This window comes from Eubalaena glacialis, chromosome 15 (genome assembly GCF_028564815.1).
Source record: "Eubalaena glacialis isolate mEubGla1 chromosome 15, mEubGla1.1.hap2.+ XY, whole genome shotgun sequence".
In the NCBI taxonomy this organism is placed as follows: Eukaryota; Metazoa; Chordata; class Mammalia; order Artiodactyla; family Balaenidae; genus Eubalaena; species Eubalaena glacialis.
This window is the reverse complement of record NC_083730.1, coordinates 90,548,445-90,570,858: the sequence shown is the minus strand read 5'-3', so window position 1 is coordinate 90,570,858 and position 22,414 is coordinate 90,548,445. Positions and strand designations below refer to the sequence as shown.

General features: G+C 41.1%; 1 protein-coding gene across 1 annotated transcript in view; it reads right to left on the bottom strand.

The window, feature by feature from the left end:
- Positions 1 to 22,414, bottom strand: part of GLT1D1 (glycosyltransferase 1 domain containing 1) — a 94,437-nt gene that overhangs the window by 36,162 nt on the left and 35,861 nt on the right. Inside the window, exons 5-8 of the mRNA XM_061169358.1 lie at positions 18,499 to 18,535; positions 15,835 to 15,891; positions 6,574 to 6,669; positions 5,895 to 5,944 (exon numbers count right to left, since the gene is read on the bottom strand). Coding sequence (XP_061025341.1) covers positions 5,895 to 5,944; positions 6,574 to 6,669; positions 15,835 to 15,891; positions 18,499 to 18,535 — 240 coding nt within the window. The remainder of the gene's footprint in view (positions 1 to 5,894; positions 5,945 to 6,573; positions 6,670 to 15,834; positions 15,892 to 18,498; positions 18,536 to 22,414) is intronic.

The window sequence follows — 22,414 nt, the reverse complement described above, 5'->3', positions numbered from 1 at the left end:
ATGCCAAAGAGACATTTTGGGGTGGACAATTTCACTCTCCCACTATATATATATATATATATATATATAATTTTATTTACCTCCTTGTTCATTCCTTCAAGAAATACTTATTGAGTGCCACTGTGCTGCAGGCACATGGACATATCCCAGTGACTAGAATAGACATGGCCCCTTTCCGCAGGGAGCATGCAGTCTGGTTAGGACGACAAACAAGAACAAATAATGGCCACATTGATTTCCATTAAGTGACCTATGAAAGTATTCAGTTCTTGTTTGATCACTCATAAAAACAAACAGGTAATCCGCATATACCGCGCTCATCGATTTTTTGCTTTGGCTATTTGGCATCCACTTCACCTCCTCCGCTGCTTCGTCTGGGCGTCTTCCTCACCTCCTCCCACTGCATGTGGTCTGGTGGAAGTGGGATCGGGTGCCTGCTCCCCTCCTTACAAACTGGCGGAGGTAACCCACGCTGGACCGTGGACCTTGAAGGGAATGATCCAGAGACTAAGAAATGGATGCAGCCAAACCTGGTCTTCAGCCTCCCCAACAATTCTCTTAGTAGCCTTTGTCACCTCCTAATAAATTCCCTCGGGCTGAAGCTGGACTGATGCGGCATCCAAGGGGGCACTCACTGGCTGAGCTGCGTAGCCAGGTCTTCACTGGGGTCTCGGATCTGACCAGGCTCCGCGCAGAGACGTGGACAGAGAGAGAGGGAATCACTGCTGCATGCACTGCGATTATTCCCTAATAATAGGTTAGTTAATAATAATTAACTAACAGAGTCAATGCAGTTTTGTACTCAGAGACCCTGCACATGACCTGGAAAGGCTACAGTCCTCCAAAAGTGTGTAATTTAGACTTAAAGAGTTTATTCAGTCACTGAGCTTAGCAGTTAACAAAGAAAAAGATGAATGGAAGAAGAGTGTACTCACAGTAGATGTCAAAAATAATTGTAATACTCGGGGGTGTTTGATCTGCTCTAAGAGATAATGGTTAAAAGATGAATCTTAATGCGTCCCAAGATTTGATCTCTGACCCACTTCTCAAATCTATTTCCAAAAGATCAGCATATTAACCCATAACATTGTAGCAAATATTCAATTTCAAGTGTAAAATCCTTTTAGTCTCCTCCTAGTTCTGAATTCAAAAGTGATGTTAAATTGAATTCTTGATGCTGAAAACTGATAGATGCTTGGAAATCTTACAATGATGGTGGGGAAGAGCTTGTTTAAATTGAGGGGTCAGGAGAAGCATATCTGAGCCAGCCCAAGATGTGGGGAGGGAAGCTTCCACTGAGGAAGCAGCCAAGGCACTGGCTTTCAAGAGGGAATATGTTTAGTGGATGGAGAGAAACACACACACACACACACACACACACACACACACACAAACACACACCATCAAGCATGGCCCAAGTCAGTGTTGTCCAAACTTCAGATCAGGGAGCACATCATGAAATCAATTTTGGAATAAAAATAACCTTTGTTTTAATGACATGGAATAGCAAAGCAGAGACATGGAACAGGTTTTTTAAAATATCAGAGTGTGTGAAATACATGAAGCAAGAGTATTGTTTAATAAAGCTTGTTTCTGGTGTGTGTGTGTGTGTGTGTGTGTGTGTGTGTAGTGGGTCACTATGTAAAATGTGCAGGAGTTGGCTTTACTTGATGTCTGGCCATGGTAAAAGCTTTTTATAGAAATAGGCAAACAGAGCTGTTAGAAAACAGGGCGTCCCACCCCGCTCTCCCCAACAGAACTGTTTTTAAACGTTGACCAGCATACCACTGGTTATGGAGAAAAAGCAAACAAACATAAAACTTAACAGACACTAGCCTTATCTGAATTACTGGAGGATCTGAAATGTGTGTCTACATATATTGGTTTTAAGTCTTTTGGGCAATTCCCTGGCGGTCCAGTGGTTAAGACTCCGCGCTTTCAGTGCCGAGGGCCGGGGTTCGATCCCTGGTCGGGAAACTAAGATCCCACTAGCGGTGTGACATGGCCAAAAAAAAAAAAAAAAAAAAAATCTTTTGTAGGGAAGAGGGAATCAAGAAGGAAACAAGAGGTTTGAAGGAGTCTGTGACTAATTGGATTCCAAGTGCTGCCTTAGAAATTTAGAAACTCAAATTATTCTGTCTACTAGGATGACACTAAGGTGTTTGCTGTAATGGCTATTGTAATTGCTCTTTAGATTTGATAAAGACCTTTTACAAGGCAGGGATATTGCTAGGGGCTGAATGTTTGTGTCCCCCCTAAAATTCATACGTTGAAATCTTAACCCTAAAGGTGATGGTATTGGGGGGGTGCGGTCTTTGGGAAGTGCTTAGGTCATGATGCTGGAGCCCTCATGAATGGGATTAGTGTTCTTACAAAAGACCCCGGAGAGCTCCCTCGCCCCTTCCACCACGAGGACACAGCAAGAAAGGAAGAGCATCCTCACGACAACATGACCATACTGGCACTTTCGTCTTGGACTCGCAGCCTCCAGAACTGTCAGAAATAAATCGCCGCTGTTTGTCAGCCACCACATCTGCGGTCCTTGGTTATAGCCGCCCGGATGGACCAAGACAGATCAACGCTAGTCAGGTCCAAAGCCTTCGCTTCTGCATTCAGGTCCGTGCAAGGCTGAGAAGGCGGCTGCATCCCTGCAGGCAGATTTAGATCTGGAAGATCCAGTCTCTCCCATCGGTGGAGGAGAAGTGAGCAAATCTCAGTAAAGCTCTGGGCTGAGTGTGCCTGCCTGACCAGTGCCAGGTGCTTACAGCTGGTTTTGCTAAGCAGCAAATTTGCAACCCAAGGATGCCTTTCCCCGTTTCCTAGAGGGTTTTTAATTATAGATAGTGGAGTGCCTTGTGGAAGAAGTGCTTGCGAACTGTTACTGATTCATGGCAATGAACTTAAGGACTAGCAACTCTCGGATCATAACTCTTCGCCACCCTTCACTCAAGAGCGCCCTTCCATGGCTCCTCTTTCTCTCATTCATTCCCCTGTTGCACCAAGCAAACCAGCTCGGTGGCTGAAGATGCAGCTTCAGAACGGTCCCACGGGGGCCCTGGGGGTGGGGCATTCTACAAGACTCATCCCAGACCCGCATTTGCCCAGTAAGCATCCCGTCCTCAGGTATATCAGAGATTTATTAGACTAGTTTGGAAAAAGAGAGGAGGGGCCACTGGAATTGCGGAAGCACTTAAGCTTCCCACGACACGTCTTTCCACGGTCCCTGCAAACCTGCTTTGCCTCGCCCAGCTCACGTCACCCTCTGCTCTCTGATCCTTAACAGGCAAAGTCATGACAGCCTTTGCTCAAAACCACTTCGGATTGCCTCCCTCTGGAAGTTACAAAAGAGAAAATACAGAGATGCATTTTGTAGGGCCAACAAGGCAAACAGAGAGAAAGAGAGAAAGAGAGAGAGAGAGAGTGTGTGTGTGTGTGCGCACGCATGCACAAGCATAAGTACGTTTGTCTAATTAGTTCCCAGCAGTTAAAAATAAGACATTTCACACACACAGGCATTTTTTCAAAAGAGAGAAAGAAAAAGGCCTCTGAATTGTGGCTTCTCTTGCAAGGCTGACATCTTTGAAGGCAAACCCTCCTGTGGCTGAATCGTGCCCCGCCCACCATTCATTCCACAGTTGGCCACAGTCTCCAACCTCCCCTACCGCCTCCCAACCTGGAGCCTGAGGGACAAGTTTCCCTGCAGTGAAATTAGGAGGAAAGAGACACATTTTTTACACTCACTGCTCTTTTAAAATTAGGCAAACTAAAGTTAGAGGGAAAATTATATGTTCCAAAAACAAATGGCAGAATAAATATCTTTGCCTTGAGAAGGGAAAAGCCTTCCTAATTGTTTAATGTAAAAAACAATACAACAGTGTTGCTTCTAAAAGACTATGACTTAGGAAGCCTTTATGAAACAAATGGCATCCTTCACCTGTGGGCAACTGAGTTAAAGATGAAGATGCTTAATAACTGCAGGAAAGCACCACGTGTCCTGGTCACTCCCTCTTCTCTGACCTCTGTATCAGCTCAAATGCTGCCTTGGTCTTTATGTCTCTGGAAAAGGGTTTCTGGCACATATTTAGCGCTAAACTAGTGCTTCGAAGTTTGTCACTTCCCTCTAGGTTTCCTTAAAAGGAAACACGACAGAAAAAGTCAAACAGAGAAATCAGATCATCATTAGCCCGATGTTTGCGAACATTTTTCTCCACCAAGCGTTGTTCTTTCAGTATTTCTTCCACTGGGCACACCGATTGATTCTCGATAAAAAACGTTTCCCAAACTTTGGCTATTTGCATACTTTCACAATTTGTCACATCTGTGCCCCAGCTGTACTATTGCTTATTTACTACTTTTTGTGAAATCAATTCATTTTTAAAGGAAATTTTCCGCGTTGGAAAGCCAGTATCACACACCATAAGTAGAACAGAACCATAAAAGTAAAAACAATGGAAAAGAAAGCCACATTACTAAATTCTTTCAGGATAACTGTTGTTGCCATGGCTCTAACCTCAGGCCTTCTCTCCTGGTTAGCAAGGAATTTAGCATCAAACTATAACTTTTTCAGTCAATCATGCTCTTCGAACAGGAGGATGGAAAGAGAATTAAAATAATAATAATAGTAACAACTTTGCCACTATGGGACTTAACGTTCATTGTTCAACATGCATTCATTAGTGCACTAGGGATTATCTTGTTAACCATCAAAAGGCTGGCCCTGAGCGTGTGAGCGATGTGGGTATGTGCGTGCAGGCCTGGGTATGTGCGTGCCTGTGTGTGTGAGTGTCTGTTATACCAACAAAGAACATGGATGATGGGGTGATTCATCTTCCATGTGACAACCAATGTGGCTACACAGATTCTAGCCCTTGATATGTTTTTAGGCTAGGGGGCCTTTTTCGAGGTAAATGTAGTATTTCCAAAGGTCTTTAGTATTCGAAAGAAAAGCCTGCCACCCCCTGCATGCTCGGTGGGTCCCTAGGGAACTAGGAAACCACGAGAGGAGGAATTACAGAACAGAACAGGGAGGTCATGCAGGCATTTAATATGCAAAGACTCAGCCATCCCGCTGGGCAAAAGGGAAAGGAAGCGTGAGCTGTCGTAGGGCGCAGGGGATGCACCGTGCAGCCCTGGCACAGAAGCCCCACGAAGAAAAGAAAAGGCCTTGTTACTGCGGTGTTACATCCCACCTGGCGGGATGCGTATTTTATTTTCCAAACTGCTTGGAGCAAATCAGCGTTCACTTTCATGAGATGACCAGTGCGTCAGCACCCAGACTCTCTGCATCCTGAGCGCTTAGAATGGACTCTGGAACGGAGCACATGTTTGCTCCGGGTCTGCCGGAGAGGAGAGGGGATATCCCGAGTCCCGGGGAGTGAGAGGCAGCGCCTCCAAGCCCTGCCACTGGTCTCTGTTCCTCGGACAACGGCCACTGACAGGCAAGGACATGCCCCAGTGCAGACTGTATTTCTTGTGCTTTTCCACCCCACTCGGCTCCTGAATGCAAGTCAATGGCTTAATCCGGTGCTCGGGTGAAGGAACAGCTCTGTGTTTGTCAGTTGAACACTTCCAGGAAGTTTCAAAGACGATCTGGACCCCATGGAACGTTTGCCTTATACATCGACGTACATGGACTTTCTTTATATGACTCCTCTGTATTCCCGTAAGAATTTCTTACCCTTTGTAGCAATAGGTTAATTGTAAAGACTTATAAAGCCTCATAATCTTTAACCTTGGTCTGGTGTTCATTGTTATAAAGGCAAACAGACTTTATTTACTTAAGAAAGAAATAAACTTTGGGTTAGAAAAGTAACAGAAACTAATTTTAGAAAATACATAAGAAGAATAAAGAGGAAAACAGAGACGAGATCAATGCTTATGGCAAATCAACTTACTTCGGGACCGACGATAACCATATAAATGTTGGGCTCCTCTTGATGCCATTCTTGGGGAGAAAAAAAGAAAAAAAATAAAAGACTTTTAAAATGGTTTTAAGTCACAGCTGAAAACATAAATCAGTTTAATATTAATTACGCTACAATATAAATTATTTCATATCATTTTGCTTTCATTCATATTAGTCAACTTATAATTATTTTAAATGTAAGTATTTGACATTTTATGGTTTTAAGGAAAATATTTTTTTCTAGAACGTTGCACATTATTCAGATATCTAATTTATTAGGTAATTAGGATGGATATGTCATCACAATTCAATATGGATTTTAGAATATACTGAAGAGTCTATAGATTAACTTAAGCAATGCAACAAAACTCCAAATGTATCATACAAATTGGCATGTGTAAAATATTGCCAGATAAAATTATTTTAGACTTATCATTATTGGCTATGTTTTATGACTTCCTCAGAAGCTGAGGGCACAGGAAAGTAGGAAACAACTGAAATGACTACACAGCGAGATTATTTTTCTGGTTGTTTCCAAAGTAACAATCTAGAAACAGTTCTGCTGATGGGCCAAAAAAATGAGAAAACTCAAAGTCCTAAGGAGAGACACGTGAAGACAGGGACCCCGGTGGAATTCCGCAGACAAAAGGTCACCTGAGAACACATACCCGAGAATGCATCCACCAAATAGAGAGGGTCTTTCACTTGCCGGAGTCCACAGATCAGGAGAAACACGTGTAGATTGTCAGCGCTTTGGTTAATCTCTGCAACAGAAGAGTTCAGGGTATTTTCAACGAAGAGGACTTGGACCGATGACCCGGTGACAATGGCCCCGCAGACACAGCTCCGAGGCTGCTGGGCTCTGACCTCTCAGGCAGCTGCTCCCACGCCTAAGTTTTATCTTCACTTCACTGCATGAACTAACTGTTCCTCCTGATGAATCAACCTGAGCTGAACTTGGCCTAGTAAAGTAAAGGTACTTTTGCTGCAATGCAGAAGGATGAGGTGATAAGAACTGACTCAGTTATTACTGAAATGTCAGCCACAGGTCCTAGAAAATATTTCCATGCAATTCCAGTTAGGAAGAATCTTTTCTTTATGAAACTAGCAAGATGGTTTATATAGGAATGTCCTCTTGAGTTCGTATATGTCTATATATAGGGACACACGCGTAATGTATACGTGCCCACAGATACATAAAATAAGAGGTTTAGGTTTGCTACATTGAAAGCTGTCGTGTAAGGCGAGTTGCAGGTGACCACATTCTTTGTGGTCCCTCCCAGCAAGAGGTGGAACCCATTTCCCTACCCCTAGACGCTGGGTTGACCTGGTGACTGGCATCAATAACAGAGCGGAAGTGACTTCCAAGTCTTGGCCGTGCGAAGCCTGGTGTCCAATGTCCCACCCACTGGGATGCTGCTGGCCTTACAGTCAGGCCTGGCTGCCTCCTTAGGAATGAGACTTGGTGGAGAGAGACCCAACCACCCATGCAGGACCCGTCAGGCCTCAGCCCAACTTACAAGTGAGCCCAGCACACACAGTGGAAGCAGGGATGACCCAAGTCCAAACCGCCAATCCGGAAAATCACGAGAAAATCCTTGGCGGTTGTTTTAAGTCACCATTTGTTAAGGCGGTTTGTTCAGCAGCCACAGATCATGCCGTCAACAGAAATGATTAATACTGGGGAGCTCCCCGGTGGTCTAGTGGTTAAGATTCGGCGCTCTCACTGCCATGGCCTGGTTTCAATCCCTGGTCAGGGAACTGTGATCTCTCACAAGCCACATGGCATGGATCCCCACAAAAAGAAAAGAAACGAAGCCACCCTGCCTTCTTTATAAAATTTCATTAAAGAAAAAGAAATTATTAATATTAACCCAAGCTAGCCTAAAACTTCACCATTCCCAAACATATGTAATTGGACATAAAATCATGCAAGGAGAAGGTTTTCATTCATTCATTTCATTCATCCAATTCTTTTTTTAATTAATTAATTAATTTATTTATTTATTTATTTATTTATTTATTTATTTTTGGCTGTGTTGGGTCTTCGTTTCTGTGTGAGGGCTTTCTCTAGTTGCGGCGAGCGGGGGCCACTCTTCATCGCGGTGCGCGGGCCTCTCACCATCGCGGCCTCTCTTGTTGCGGAGCACAGGCTCCAGACGCGCAGGCTCAGTAGTTGTGGCTCACGGGCCTAGTTGCTCCGCGGCATGTGGGATCTTCCCAGACCAGGGCTCGAACCCGTGTCCCCTGTATTGGCAGGCAGATTCTCAACCACTGCGCCACCAGGGAAGCCCCATCCAATTTGTAATGCAAATAATTTCATTCCCTCTGTGCTTTAAGTCTTGAGTAGTAATATAATTAGAATGAATGTAATAAGATATATTGACAGCACTCTGACACAATCACAAAAGCTAATAATAATAATAATAATAATAATACATAACCAGCACTGGAGAAAGTCTTTACTGAAATGTTAAGATTCAGATGTCCTCTTAGAAAAACCTTAAACCATTATTACAGTCTCTGAATTAACTGTTGACAATTTCATTGAGATATGTTGAGGTTTTTTTTGTTATATATTTTTCCTATATTTTCAGTATTGAAACTAACTTTAGAAATACAGACCTCAGTGAATACTCCTTTGACCAAAAGTTTAAGCTAGAGGCTATGTCCAGAATTTGAATTTGAGATCAGAAGAATTTGAGGTCAGGCATTTGAATCTGGGGTCAGGAGACAAGCTCTTCTCTTTAGTAAATGATGCAGGGGACTTCCCTGGCAGTCCAGTGGTTAAGACTCCATGCTTCCACTGCAGGGGGCACAGGTTCAATCCCTGGTCAGGGAACTAGGATCCTGTGCACTGAGCGGTGTGGCCAAAAAAAAATAAAATAAAAATAAAAATAATACAAAATAAATAAATTTTAAAAAATGATACAAATTGAAGAATACCATTAAGGAAAGGAAGGTCAGGTGTGAAAAACAGCCAAAACCTACATACTTAGGCAAGAACCATCAGTGAATGCTAAAACTGATGGGGGGAAGTTTGATGAGGACAGAAATTACAAGTGCCTTCTCAAAAATAACTTATTGATTACAAAGGAAATATAACACCTGGACACGGGGAAACCGAGAAAGATACCCACTTAACTAAGGGAGGAAACCTTAACCCAGCGCACATGGCTTTATTTACACACACACACACACACACACACACACACAGAGTTGATATATTTTTTAAAAAATCACCAGTAATGGAAGAAGGTGATGTTATGTGTCTCCAGGTGTGATACAGTGAGAAGGATACAACATCCCTTACATCATCACCATCATGTAAATACATGGAATATCCATTCAACTATATAAAAGGAGTGAAAAAAAGGAAGGTAGAAGGAGAACCATGGAAGTACCAAAAAGAGGGGGAAATCAGAGAAACTGTATTACCAAATTGAAAAGAAGTAAATACAAAAACAAAACAAAAACAAAGACGGCATCCAGAGATGGCATCCAAAGAAAGCCCTATTTCAAGAACCGATGTGATGTCTCGGTAAAAAGGCTACATCTAATTCTTTATTTTTGCTTTGTGACAAGTGTAGATGCTGGAAACCTACTTTGTCCCTTGACTTCGATTTGACACGTGTTAGCTACTCAGGACAGCAGGTTCAGAAGACCCGCTGGCCTTCTGGTGAGGTAAAGCTGAAGAAAAGTGGCCCTCTACGTACCCCACCCCAGGATCCCTAGGAAAGCCGACCTTGAGAGAGAATAATCCATAATTTACAACACCGATCTTCAGAACGTTCTGACTATGACTTACAGTAAGATGTACACACTATACTGCAACCCTGTACACATGAAATATGTTTATACATATAGACACACAGACACGGTACAGTTTCAAAGAATCATTTAGACTTACTGCATACAAGGCACTCTGATATTTTCTATTCCATTTCATTTCAGTTTTTAAAAGTGCTACTGCCCAGTTCACTAAACTGATTTTGAGATCCCCCCGACCTACCAGACCCTAGAGGGAGAAGGAGTTAATCCCATATTCTCTTGCCTCTTTCCCCCTCTTCTTCCTGGGCAGGAGATCAAATGTCACGGGAATTTAGAAACCTATATTAGAATAGGATCAAACAAAGAACCAAAGGCTTTGTCTTATTCTAGGATTAAAAAAAAATTTTTTTTTTAAATTAAGTGCAGAGACAGCATTTGGGTTTGAGAGCTTACATGTACTTTTTACATACACCAATATCGTTTTCAGGAAATGAAGTTCAAAAATCCTGATCAAACAACTAAGGTCTCAGGTCCGACCTCATGGATGCATCAACTCTAAATAATTCCATTTCAGCTTCTCCCAGGGCCTTGGCCAACTTTAGGGAAATGTACCGTGTTCATTCTCAGATTTTAAAAAGGAACTAAAACGTACTGGCCTCTAGAGGTTTGGAGGTGAGGCAGGTACCTACCTAAATTTTTTAGTGGATTTCATTTCCTCATTTTAACCCCAAGCTTATTTTTCTTCTCCTTACTTTTCCTCTCACATCTGGGATTCACACAAGTCAGGGCTGGAACTCATCCCTTACAAATGCAACCATTTATGTGTCTTTCCGATATTACCATTTCCTGGAGAATGGTATTTTTATCTCCACAACGAAACGTGTTGATTTCATGGTCTGGCACCCTAGCGGTCCCAACAGACTAAGCACCACACTCCCAAATCCTCTAAGTGACTCATCCGTCCGCTGGTTCTAGAATAGAAACCCGATCCACGTTTAAGCCACTTTCTTTGCCGTTTTCTATTCCAGCAGCTCTGTCTTTTTTGTTTTTTTTTTTTTTTCATGCGTGATTATAAGGAGAAAAGAATTCAAGAACTTCTGTTGATTAGACTTAGTGACTTTTAGCTGAAAAATCTCATTTGGGGGGCTGTGAACGCATACAGGGATCTAATGACGTGAATTTTCCATGTGAAAAAACAAGTGAGTTTTCCTAGGAATAGCCTGAGGAAGGAAAATATGACCATCTGAGTTTTGCATATGAGAGTTTCCATATAGAAATACAAATAGAGTTTTAAGGAAGAGAGAGAGAAAATTAAATAAACAATGAAAATAGAAATAAAATGAAAATAAAAACCAAGAAGGTGTGTCCGGGTCAAGTTTAAGCTTTCACAGTTTCGGGATTTGATGGCCTGAGAGGCACCATTACTCTAGATGCATTACTTACTGGCATTTAAAAGCAAAAATCCTGGATCACTGAATCATAACAACATTTAAGATGTACCTGAAAACACAAAGACCAGATAACTATCTTGATGTCTAAACACATACCTTCGGATCAGAAGTGCTAATGAGAACATCACGTGAAAAATTATAACAATGCCACTTAGTGCCTTTAATCTATTTTATTCTTTATTTGTTCCTAGTTGACCTGTTTGATCATGGAATCTGGTTGGCATAAAACTGATTTCATGTTTTAAACTAAGGAGACTTAGTTAATTTGTTAGCTTGGGCTTAGAGATATAACTGAACATTCTCAGCTAACCCGAGACATACCTTAAAGGAGAATAAACCCTGAAATTGACATCAGATATTTAAGAAGGTGACTATAAACCCTGGGGACTAATCCGCTACCCACCTATTTATATTCAGTGTTCAATGAGGCCCTTCCCAACCCACTCCCTTTGATTTCAAGGTTAACAATTCATAGGAATCCAGAGGGTGAGTATTTGATCACTAACGGTCTGCATCAAATTCACTGTAACTTCTGTTTTCACTGTCTCAGCCCAGAGTAGAAGTGACAAAACACAATCATAGGTTTAGAATGCTCCAGAGGCCAGGGTGAGATAGAGGACGGGTGAGAAAGATGGTCTACCTTTGGAGTCTGAAAGTTGACAAAGATGAATGACTGTACAAATGAGAACAGACACCTGATCATAAAACCCTGAGACGCCGCTGAATTCTCCATCTTAACTCTTAAGCCATTCTCCAGCAGTCAGCTCCCGCCGTCCCCGCCGGAGCTTCCCTGAGCCCATATATTCTGAATGCATTTACAGCTTCTGATGGCACACATTAAGAGTAAACTGAAGCCAACATTCCCAAGAGGGGATGTTGTCTGTGGAGTATTTTAAATCTCCTGGTTGTTCCGTTAATCACTCAACAGTAAGACCGGTGAAACAAGCAACCATCAGGGTACAGACCTTGATGACAAATCACTCTCCTTTTGGAAATTATGAATCTTAGTTACACCGCAACAGTGACCTCTGATATACAGAAGATGGAATAACCTTACAACAGGCCATTTAAAATGGGCCTCCTGGTTCTGAATGACGGCTTACACTTCCTGACATGATAAAGCAATTGGATGGTGTGGGTTCATTTGTAATGCTGACAAGAGTTCTGCCATTCTTGCTGAGGTTGATGTAAAACACTTGGAAAATTATTTCTAATCAAATGTTTGAAAATTTCTTCTTTTCAAGGGAAGCGAACGCTGACACGGAGTATGTGTTGGAGGTTTTGTCTGAAGTCTTCGGAGTAAAAACAGGCCTGGGGTGTCTTCCTGTCTGCTGAGGGCAGGGCACTGATTTTGCATTTTCACTCTCTTCTCTGAGATTTACAGCAGGACCTGCAACTTCAACTCCCCCTAATCGTACCCCTGCATTGTCGTCTTTAGAGAGAAGTATTTCAGGTTAAAAGAGATGACTTCTTAGGCCTCAAATTGCATTTGCTGATATAATTTTAGCTGTTCTAGTACCTTTACCAGAATTACAGGGCTGATCAGCCTGTAAGGCAGTTATAATCCCAAATAGCATACACTTATGGGCTTCATTTGTGGACAGGTAAACTTTTTACACTTAAAGATATTGTACAATACAATAAAATTTTGCTTAAACACCGTAATTATGTTTGGATCATACCATGCACAGAAAACACAATGGCACCACATGTAGAGAAAATGGTACCCTCATAGCTTCACTGATGGACATGCACCCTGATGTCACTTTTCCAAGGAGACACACTTACACATCATGTAAGATGTATGAAAGCTCTGGTTAAATGCATAATCTAATCCAGCAATTCTATTTTTAGGAATTGCTCCTAAGAAAACAATTGGGCAAACATATGAAGATTAAAATCCTAGCACTTTCATCACTTCATATCAAAAAGTTTTTAAAAAATCTAAATTCCCAACCAAAAGGATTGTTTGGATACATTTATAGAATTTTAAATACAATAAAGGAATTAAAAACATGATGTAATTAGAACCAATAAATCTATATTTCAAGATATAATGCCAATGTATTACAAAAATCAAGTGTATCTCTATATACTAGCAACAACTAAAATTCAAAACTGAAATTAAAAAGAAAACCTTATAGCACATCAAAAATAATAAAATCCTTAAGAATATTTTTTAAAGACATGAAAGACCTGTACAACTCATTATGAAGATAAATAAGACCCAAGCAAATGGAAAGACACACCATGTTCAGAGATCTTAAGACAAATTATTAAGAAAGCAATTCTCTCTAAAATGATCTGTGGATTCAATGCAACAAGATTTTATAGAAACTGACAAGATGATTCTAAATTTTGTATATGGATATGCAAAAAACCTAGAAGAGCTAAAACAATTCTGAAACAAAGTCATAGGCTAACCCTATCTGATTTCTAGACGTACCATAAATCTACAACAACAAGACAGCATGATACTGGCATAAGGGTAGATTTATACAGACACAAAGGAACACACACAGTAAACTGATTCTCAGCAAAGGAACCAGAGCAATTCACTGAAAAACATTTTCAATGATACTGGAATTTACAGAAAAAAATGAATTTCGATCCCTACCTCCTAATATCACACACAAAATTTAATTTCAGATGGATTACAATCCTAATGGAAAAGCTTACACTTCTGGAGGAAAAAACAAGGAAGATATCTTTTCGACCTTAGGGTAAGCAAAGATTTCTTAGGCAGGACTCAAAAGGACTAACTATTAAAGAAAAAACTGATCAGCTAGACTTGAACAAAATTTAAAACCTCTGTTCTTCAAAAGACATAGTTAAGAACATGAAAAGGTAAACCAGAGAATGGAAAAAAACATTCACAATATATGTATCTGACAAAGAGCTTGTACCCAGGGGGAAAAAAAAAGCACAAAACCCTCCTGCAGACCAAGAATTAAAAGACAACACACTAAAACATTTGGGCAAAAGGCCTGGCTAGACACCTCACCAAGGAAGACATTGATACATAAATGCCCAACACCACAATCAAATACCATTTCATGATCCCTTAGGATAACTACAATTAAATAGACTGTCCACACCAATTGTTGGCAAGGATGTGCCATAACTAGGTCTCTCATCAACGTCTGTGGAACTGTAAAATGGTACAACACTTTTGAAAACTCTTTGGCTCTTCTTTTATAAAGTTAAGCATGTATCCACCCTACACTCAAGCTATTCACCAGAATCCTTGCACAAGAATGTGGAGAGCAGTTTTATTTATAGTACGTAAAAATGGAAAACAATTCAAAAGTCCATCGATAGGAGAACAGAGAAACGATGTGTGGCACATCCATACAATGGAATAGGACTCGGTAATAAAAAAGGAGGAGCTACAGATACACACAATATGCATGAATCTCAAAAACATTATGTTAAGCAAAAAAGATGCCAGACACAAAAAGTACTTACTGTATGATTCCACTTAGATGAAGTTCAAGAACAGGTAAAACGAATCGATGATGATAGAAATTGGAATAGGGGTCCCTTACAGAGGGATGGGAATGAAATATGGAAAAGCACAAGAGGGAACTTTCTTGAGCATTGGAAATGTGATCTGTCTGGATTAGGGTATTTATACATTTGTCAGGACTCATCTAATCTTACGCTAGAAGTCTATTTCACGCCACGTAAATTTTACTTTAGTTTAGAAATTTTTAAAAAAGAATAAGTTAGCTCATATTGTTAGTAACATAATGAATAAATAAAGCAGGTTAGAGCAGTAAGTACAGTTTGACTCTACTTTTGTCTTTTAAAAATCATTATATATATGATTATTTATACATATGTATTATTTAAACATAAAATATAAAGTCACACCTAATTATATATAATTTATATATAATCTATATATAATATAAATAATATAGGTATCATACATATTATGCGTTTACAATAAATATACAAATATCACATATTTATATATTTACATGATGATTTTAAAAGACAAAAATATATAATAGGTTAATACTAATATAATTTAGTATTATATATAAATGCATGAAAAGCATTAATGTAGATATGTAAAATTGTTGAGAAAGATATATCAAAAGCAGTTCCTTTTTGGTGCTGAGATTTCAAGCGGTTTAAAAGTTTGTTTCTTAATCTGATCTCCATCTTACAACGGTCACATTTTGTTTTTTTTTTTTTTTTTTGGTCATGCCACGCGGCTTGCAAGATCTTAGTTCCCTGACCAGGGATCGAAGCCGGCCCCATCAGTGATAGCGCCAAGTCCTAACCACTGGGTCGCCAGGGAAGTCCCACAAGAGTCACTTCTTATGTGTGCAGCTAATAAAGTAACACCGAATGAACACAGGAGGTTGGCATCCTTAATAAGAACAAATGTCACATGATACTAGGTGTTTGGGAGGTTTGTCCGAAGAGCAGCGTCAGAGAGGCTGGCACCTACTCTTCCTCCTGCATCTCAGCTGCATCCCCATCCTCACCGGGACGGGACCACTGATGACACCTCGGCAAACGGGGAGAAACGAAGTTTGTTCTAATCATGCCTTGCTCCCTCCTTTGTTCTACCCAAAGAGTCCATTTCTTCGACCCTGACAGCCTCTTCTTCAAAACCATGTGAACCTAGCAAGGAACAAGTTGGCAAGATGCACTTGAGTCAAAATCCTACCAGAAGAGTTCATCTCTTACCTGAACGCTGAAGGAAGGTGTTCCAGTTAAAGGTGGTGTTCGGCACTGTTGCAATTCCTGGGTCAAAGGAAAGAGAACAAAAGAAAGTTCATGTTGTTGAGACATAACCAGTTATTTTGTGTTGACATTCAAATAACTGTCATACTCGGTTTTTATAAAGAACTAAAGTTCTGAGGGCTTTGCTGAATTCCCATGAATCCCTCCAAGCCTGTGAGGTTTAAAATGTGCCCACAGGGGACTTCCCTGGCGGTCCAGTGGTTAGGGCTCAGCGCTTTCACTGCCGAGGGCCCGGGTTCGATCCCGGGTCGGGGAAGTAAGATACCGCGTGCCATGCAGTGAGGCCAAAAACAAAAATAAAAAATAAAATAAAATTCGCCCACAGTTCCCAAGGAGAAAAGATCCATCACTTTCAACCCCACCATCCATTCCTGGGCCAAACTGTCTCTAGGTCACAGAAAGCTTGAGTTCCTAAAAAATGCACATAGGTGACAGGTATCCAAAACATTCCCAACTAAACTCTAAAAGAAATTACATAGAAATTATGTCTGTATTTATAATTCCTCATCTCAACCTTCTAAATCATACATAATTTCCTGCTATCTGTGTCACTTTTTCAGACAGCTTTCAGTTTAAAGTTCTCTGAAAAAATGAACATTTTAAGATTTCAAAAATCCAGAGGCAACATTTAACAGATTATCTCGAGAGCAGAAAAGATGAGAAATTTTATGGAATGTAAATTAAGTCGTCGAACCGCCTCTCCAAGGCACTTGTAAGCTGGCCATCCACACTGACTAATACAAATGACAGTTAGTAAAGTTTGTAGTGAAGTCCACTCCACGCCTGCCCCAGCACAGACTGTGAGTGGATGTGTTCCACCCGGTCCTGGAAACCCTTAAGCCCTGTTAAGAAGGTTGAGTCCTCTAGTTTATCCAGCTGGAAACCGAGGTTCATAGAGGTTAATCGGGATACAAAATGTTAGGTGTCAGAGGCTGCGTCCAAACCCACGCGCTGCATCAAAGCCCATGTTTTTCCTGCAGCACCAACGTCTTCCGTGGCTATAAACCAGGGGCCGTGGCAGAGGAATGGAAGGTCCAACCCCAGGCCTGCCCTGACACTTACACATCCCTTTTATGCATACTGACTCAGTGCATCGTTTTTTAAATGGGGGCTCCAAGAATGAGTTCATTTGATGAGTGATCCTGCTGCTGAAAGTATCCCTGAAACCACTAGGGCCTTGATAATGTGATGTTTATAAGGTGGACTTGTACGCGTGACCCTGGGCTCAGCACGGGTTCAAACCTAAGCTCAGAATCAGCTACATGTTCTTTGGAGCTACTGTTTCCCTGATCTCTATTTTGCGGGTCAGTGGTTTACTAGATGTGTTTAGGAGATACTGAGGGTCTCAGGAAAGGATGTCAGAGACCACCACAGGGGCAGGACTTGGGGAGGGCAGGGAGGGCTGGAGATGGAGGCAGAGGGCTCCGGGGCCCCAACTCAACTCAACTCAAACGGACAAGCTCTTCTTTTTCCTTTTGTAAACATGCCACTGATAGAGTATTTGCACTTCTTTTAAGTGATCTGCGATCTGCATTTAATTTAATTTAACTTAATTTTTTAAACTTTTTATTTTATATTGGAGTATAGCCAATTAACAATGCTGTGATAGGGACTTCCCTGGTGGTGCGGTGGTTAAGAATCCGCCTGCCAATGCAGGGGACACGGGTTCGAGCCCTGGTCCAGGAATATCCCACATGCCACGGACCAACTAAGCCCGTACGCCACAACTACTGAGCCTGCACTCTAGAGCCCGTGAGCCACAACTACTGAAGGTCGCTAGCCACAACTACTGAGCTCACGTGCCTAGAGCCCATGCTCCACAACAAGAGAAGCCACCACAATGAGAAGCCCACACCACAACAAAGAGGAGGCCCCGTTCGCTGCAACTAGAGAAAGCCCGCGAGCAGCAACAAAGACCCAACACAGCCAAAAATAAATAAATTTATTAAAAAAAAAAAAAAGTAGTGATAGTTTCAGGTGTACAGCAAACTGATTCAGTTTTACATATACATGTATCTATTCTTTTTCAAATTCTTTTCCCATTTAGGTTGTTCCATAATATTGAGCAGAGCTCCCTGTGCTATACAGTAGGTCCTTGTTTATCTATTTTAAATATAGCAGTGTGTACATGTCAATCCCAAACTCCCTAACTATCCCTTGCTCCCACCCTTCCCCTCTGGTAGCCATAAGTTCGTTCTCTAAGTCGGTGAGTCTGTTTCTGCTTTGTAAATAAGTTCATTTGTATCATTTCTTTTTAGATTCCACATATCATACGATATTTCTCTTTCTCTGTCTGACTTCACTCAGTATGACAATCTCTAGGTCCATCCATGTTGCTGCAAATGGCATTACTTCATTCTTTTTAATGGCTGAGTAATATTCCACTGTATATATGTGCCACATCTTCTTTATCCATTCTTCTACATTTTAAATTATTCTTTTATAATGTACTCCTATTTTTATCTTAATGTTAAAAATAATAAAAGTGTACCCATTCTACTATTTTCAAGTAAATCCCAGACATCATGTTATTTCATTTCAGTAGGTATCTCTAAAAGATAAAAGACTCATTTTTTTTCAAATATATATATATTTAAAATTTCTTACCTTGACTCTGGACATAGATCTTATCCTTAGCATGTGGCTTTTGAAAAGAGGGGAGAAAGAAAAAAAAGTAAGTTTGCTAGTCCATTCCCATTGCTGTTTAGAAATAAAATGAAGGCCATAAAAATATCCTCTTGGAAAACATCACAAAGAATCATCTACACAGCCACTCACAGACTAGTTACTTTATCAGAGCAAAGAGTTACCTCTGCTTTTAATGGGGGTTAGCCCGTTAAAAACGCAGCTTACCTAAGGTAAGAAGTACAAAGATGTCCCTTAAATCAGGCATAATGCAATAGTACAAACTTATAGTTACTATGTTAGTAGAAAAGTTATGAAGCGCAGACAGAGAACATGCCAGGGATACAGCCCATCAGGTGCATATCAGGAGCTGAGGTTGAAGACAGAAGTTTTGCAAAATGTGATTTGTGGATACAAATCCTTGAATAGGGAGAGTACACTCCCCACCTTTAGAGAAGAAAGGAGGAGGGGGAGGGGGAGGAGGGAGTGAGGAGAAGAAGATGAAGACGGAGATGGAGGAGGAGATGGGGATGGAGGAGCTGGAGATGGAGGAGGAGACGAAGATGGAGGAGGAGATGAAGATAGAGATGGAGGAAGAGATGGGGATGGAGGAGGAGATGGAGATGGAGATGGAGGAGGAGATGAAGATAGAGATGGAGGAGGAGATGGAGATGGAGGTGGAGATGGGGATGGAGGAGGAGATGGAGATGGAGGAGGAGGAGGGGATGGAGGAGGAGATGGGGATGGAGGAGGAGATGGAGATGGAGGAGGAGGAGGGGATGGAGGAGGAGATGGAGGAGGAGGAGGAGATGGAGGAGGAGGAGGGGATGGAGGAGGAGATGAAGATAGAGATGGAGGAGGAGATGGGGATGGAGGAGGAGATGGAGGAGGAGATGAAGATAGAGATGGAAGAGGAGTTGGGGATGGAGGAGGAGATGGAGATGGAGATGGAGGAGGAGATGGGGATGGAGGAGGAGGAGGGGATGGAGGAGGAGGAGGGGATGGAGGAGGAGATGAAGATGGAGATGGAAGAGGAGATGGGGACGGAGGAGGAGATGGAGATGGAGATGGAGGAGGAGATGGGGATGGAGGAGGAGGGGTACCCAGTATGTTGGGAAACAAGAAAACACGCACCAGGGGGCAGATTCTTCCAGGATGTGAATGGACTGGTCTCAAGGACCCTGTAAGGACCTCCCCAAAAGCCTCTTTGACATCAAGGGACACCGCGACACTTGCATGACTGATCTAGATATGTGTCCCCAGATATAAACTTACTATCCCTGGTGGTGTTTTCTGGCGGAACTTCACAAAACTACTAGAGAGAAAAAGAATCATTTCTCAAGCTCGTTTTGAAACAGTGACATAAATATTTTAAAAATCAGGTTTAGACCCAAAGGTGGATGTTACAGGAGCAGAGTGAGAAATCCGCTTTAAAGGGCAGCAGGGTCAAGTAGGTGCAGAGGGCTGTTTCTCGTAAGTGATCAAAGATATGGTCATTTTGGTGATAAAGTCTAAAAAGGTGCATCTTTCCACCATGTGGCCTAAGTATCAGCTCCATGCATGAAACGACTAAACTAGGTAAAGAGTGGCCATCACAGAAGTTGCATCTTCGTGCTCTCTCTACCTAAATGTGTGTGAAGGGCTCCGGGAGGTCCTCAAGGTGGCCAGGATCCTGCGTATTGCATGTGGTCTGCTGACCCACTTTGACCTTCATCCTCAAATCAGCTTTATGTTTTGGGAAACAAACTAAAGGTGAGGCAGTCCCGACAAGGGAGAGACGATCAATGGGGAGAAGAGGGAGTTTACCCTGCCCTCTGCCTGGTGGATGGGAAGGTTCTGGGAGAGGCAGCATCCGGCCATCCTAGGACGGCTGAACGGAAGTTGGTACAGAGGGACTTCCCTGGCGGTCCAGTGGTTAAGACTCCAGGCTTCCAATGCAGGGGGTGCGGGTTCAATCCCTGGTCGGGGAACTAAGATCCCACGACGGCCAAAAAAAAAATAAGGAAGTTGGTACAGAGATACAAGTCTTGGTTTGGTTTTGCTTTTGACCTTAGCATTACATTTTATATTTATCCATCAGAGGTACCTGAGACCTCTAAAAGTCTTCGAGTATCCTCCTCAATACACCACATAGCAGGACGCAGCCCCTTTTAAAATGCCCATAAAATAGCGACCCTGCAAAAGAAGAGCTTCAAAAATCTCTTCTCTACTGGTTAAAAAAGATATTAACCTTAATGGAAAAAAAAATGGCTAATAGCAGCCATTTGAAATCAGAGTTTAGCTTAGAGCCCTAAAATATTCCTTTTTGTTAAATTATAATTTCACTAGAAAGCTGAAGAAAATTGTACTGGAATGGAGTGCAGGCTAAGAGTGCCTCTTCTTTAACCAGACCTAAGTCTACAACATTGGCTCAAAAAATGTCCATAAGAAGGATATTGAAGCACTGTCAAAAATATACCCGGATAGCATTTTAACTTTAAAGGTAATGCAAGTGTTTGACAAAAACAGATTCAATATAATTCTATATAAATTCAATTCATGACTGTCAGGCAAAATGGAGCTCACAGCCTTACTACTATTTTCATTAGAACTGTGCCGTGCAGTTAGAAATATGTAAACCCCAAATGCTCCTCTCAAGAAAGTTCCTTTGGGCACAAACAAAAATTAATTAATTAAAAGGGTATCTCAACTCTATAAACAGAATAAGTTGACTCTATATGGAAATGTCTGGGTTTATCTGCTGATTTTACCTATCTCTGAGGATTATTTCCCCAAAATCTATCGAACTCCCCCAAAAAACAAGTAAGTATCAAGTCCAATACAGACTTTTAAAACATGTCATGAATGGTATTTGAAGATCTTATCCAAGCAAATCAAGAAAACAGAGGCACAGTATAAAGGAAATCTGCATTTGAGTTATTTTTAATCATTGTAAGAAAAGCGATCTGGCAAAAGCCAATTGGCTTATATTGATTTTGAAAATCATTTTCTATATTAAAATGCTCTAAATATAAATTAGTTTTCTTTGCTCAATATTTATTGTTGTTTCACTTGCCTTGAAACAACATGAGTCGAAGTCCTTATATATATCATTTCCCTTGAAAGATCAGCTCATTGATGCATAAAATGAAAAAGAAGACTCGTGTGTGTGTGTGTGTGTATGTGTGTGTGTGTGTGTGTGTGTGTAGAAAGGGTGGAGAGGGAAGATTCTCCATTTTTTTCTCCATTTTTAAAGTCTATGAGAAACCATTACTTAATTTGACCCTCTACTAAATATAAAAAGTCAGTGCCCTATAAATACCTATAAATACATGTGACTTTGTAACAGACCCAAATGCTCATTTATGCCTTTTTATAATGTAATACCAGACAGACAGCAACAACAAAAAGATTTCCCATTCTTTTATTAATATAACCTTCTGAAATTAAATTTTCCACCAAATGGAAACCACAATAAATATTACTTTTAAAATCTATGCACAATTTCATCCTCTACAGGTGGCAAAAATATTAATTTACAACTTCTGATGATGGCTTTGTTAAAAGTCATTTAAAAATAGCTACAAATTACTTAGAAGAAATCATGGCCTGTAAGTGTATAGCTTTCAAAATACATCACAAAACACAGAAATTAGGCATTTTACAGGGGACAAGGGTCTCTTCTTTTCTCCCTCTTCTCTTTTCCCTTAGAAATTGTTTTTAAGTAAGGAAAGAAAACAATGTTCAGGGAATTCCCTGGCGGTCCAGTGGTTAAGACTCAGTGCTTTCACTGCCAGGGCCCAGGTTCAATCCCTGGTGGTGGAAACCAAGATCCCACAAGCCACGTGGTCTGGCAAATTAATAATAATAATAGTAATGTTCAAAATAAAAAGGAGGGGGGACAATCTTGTCACTAAAT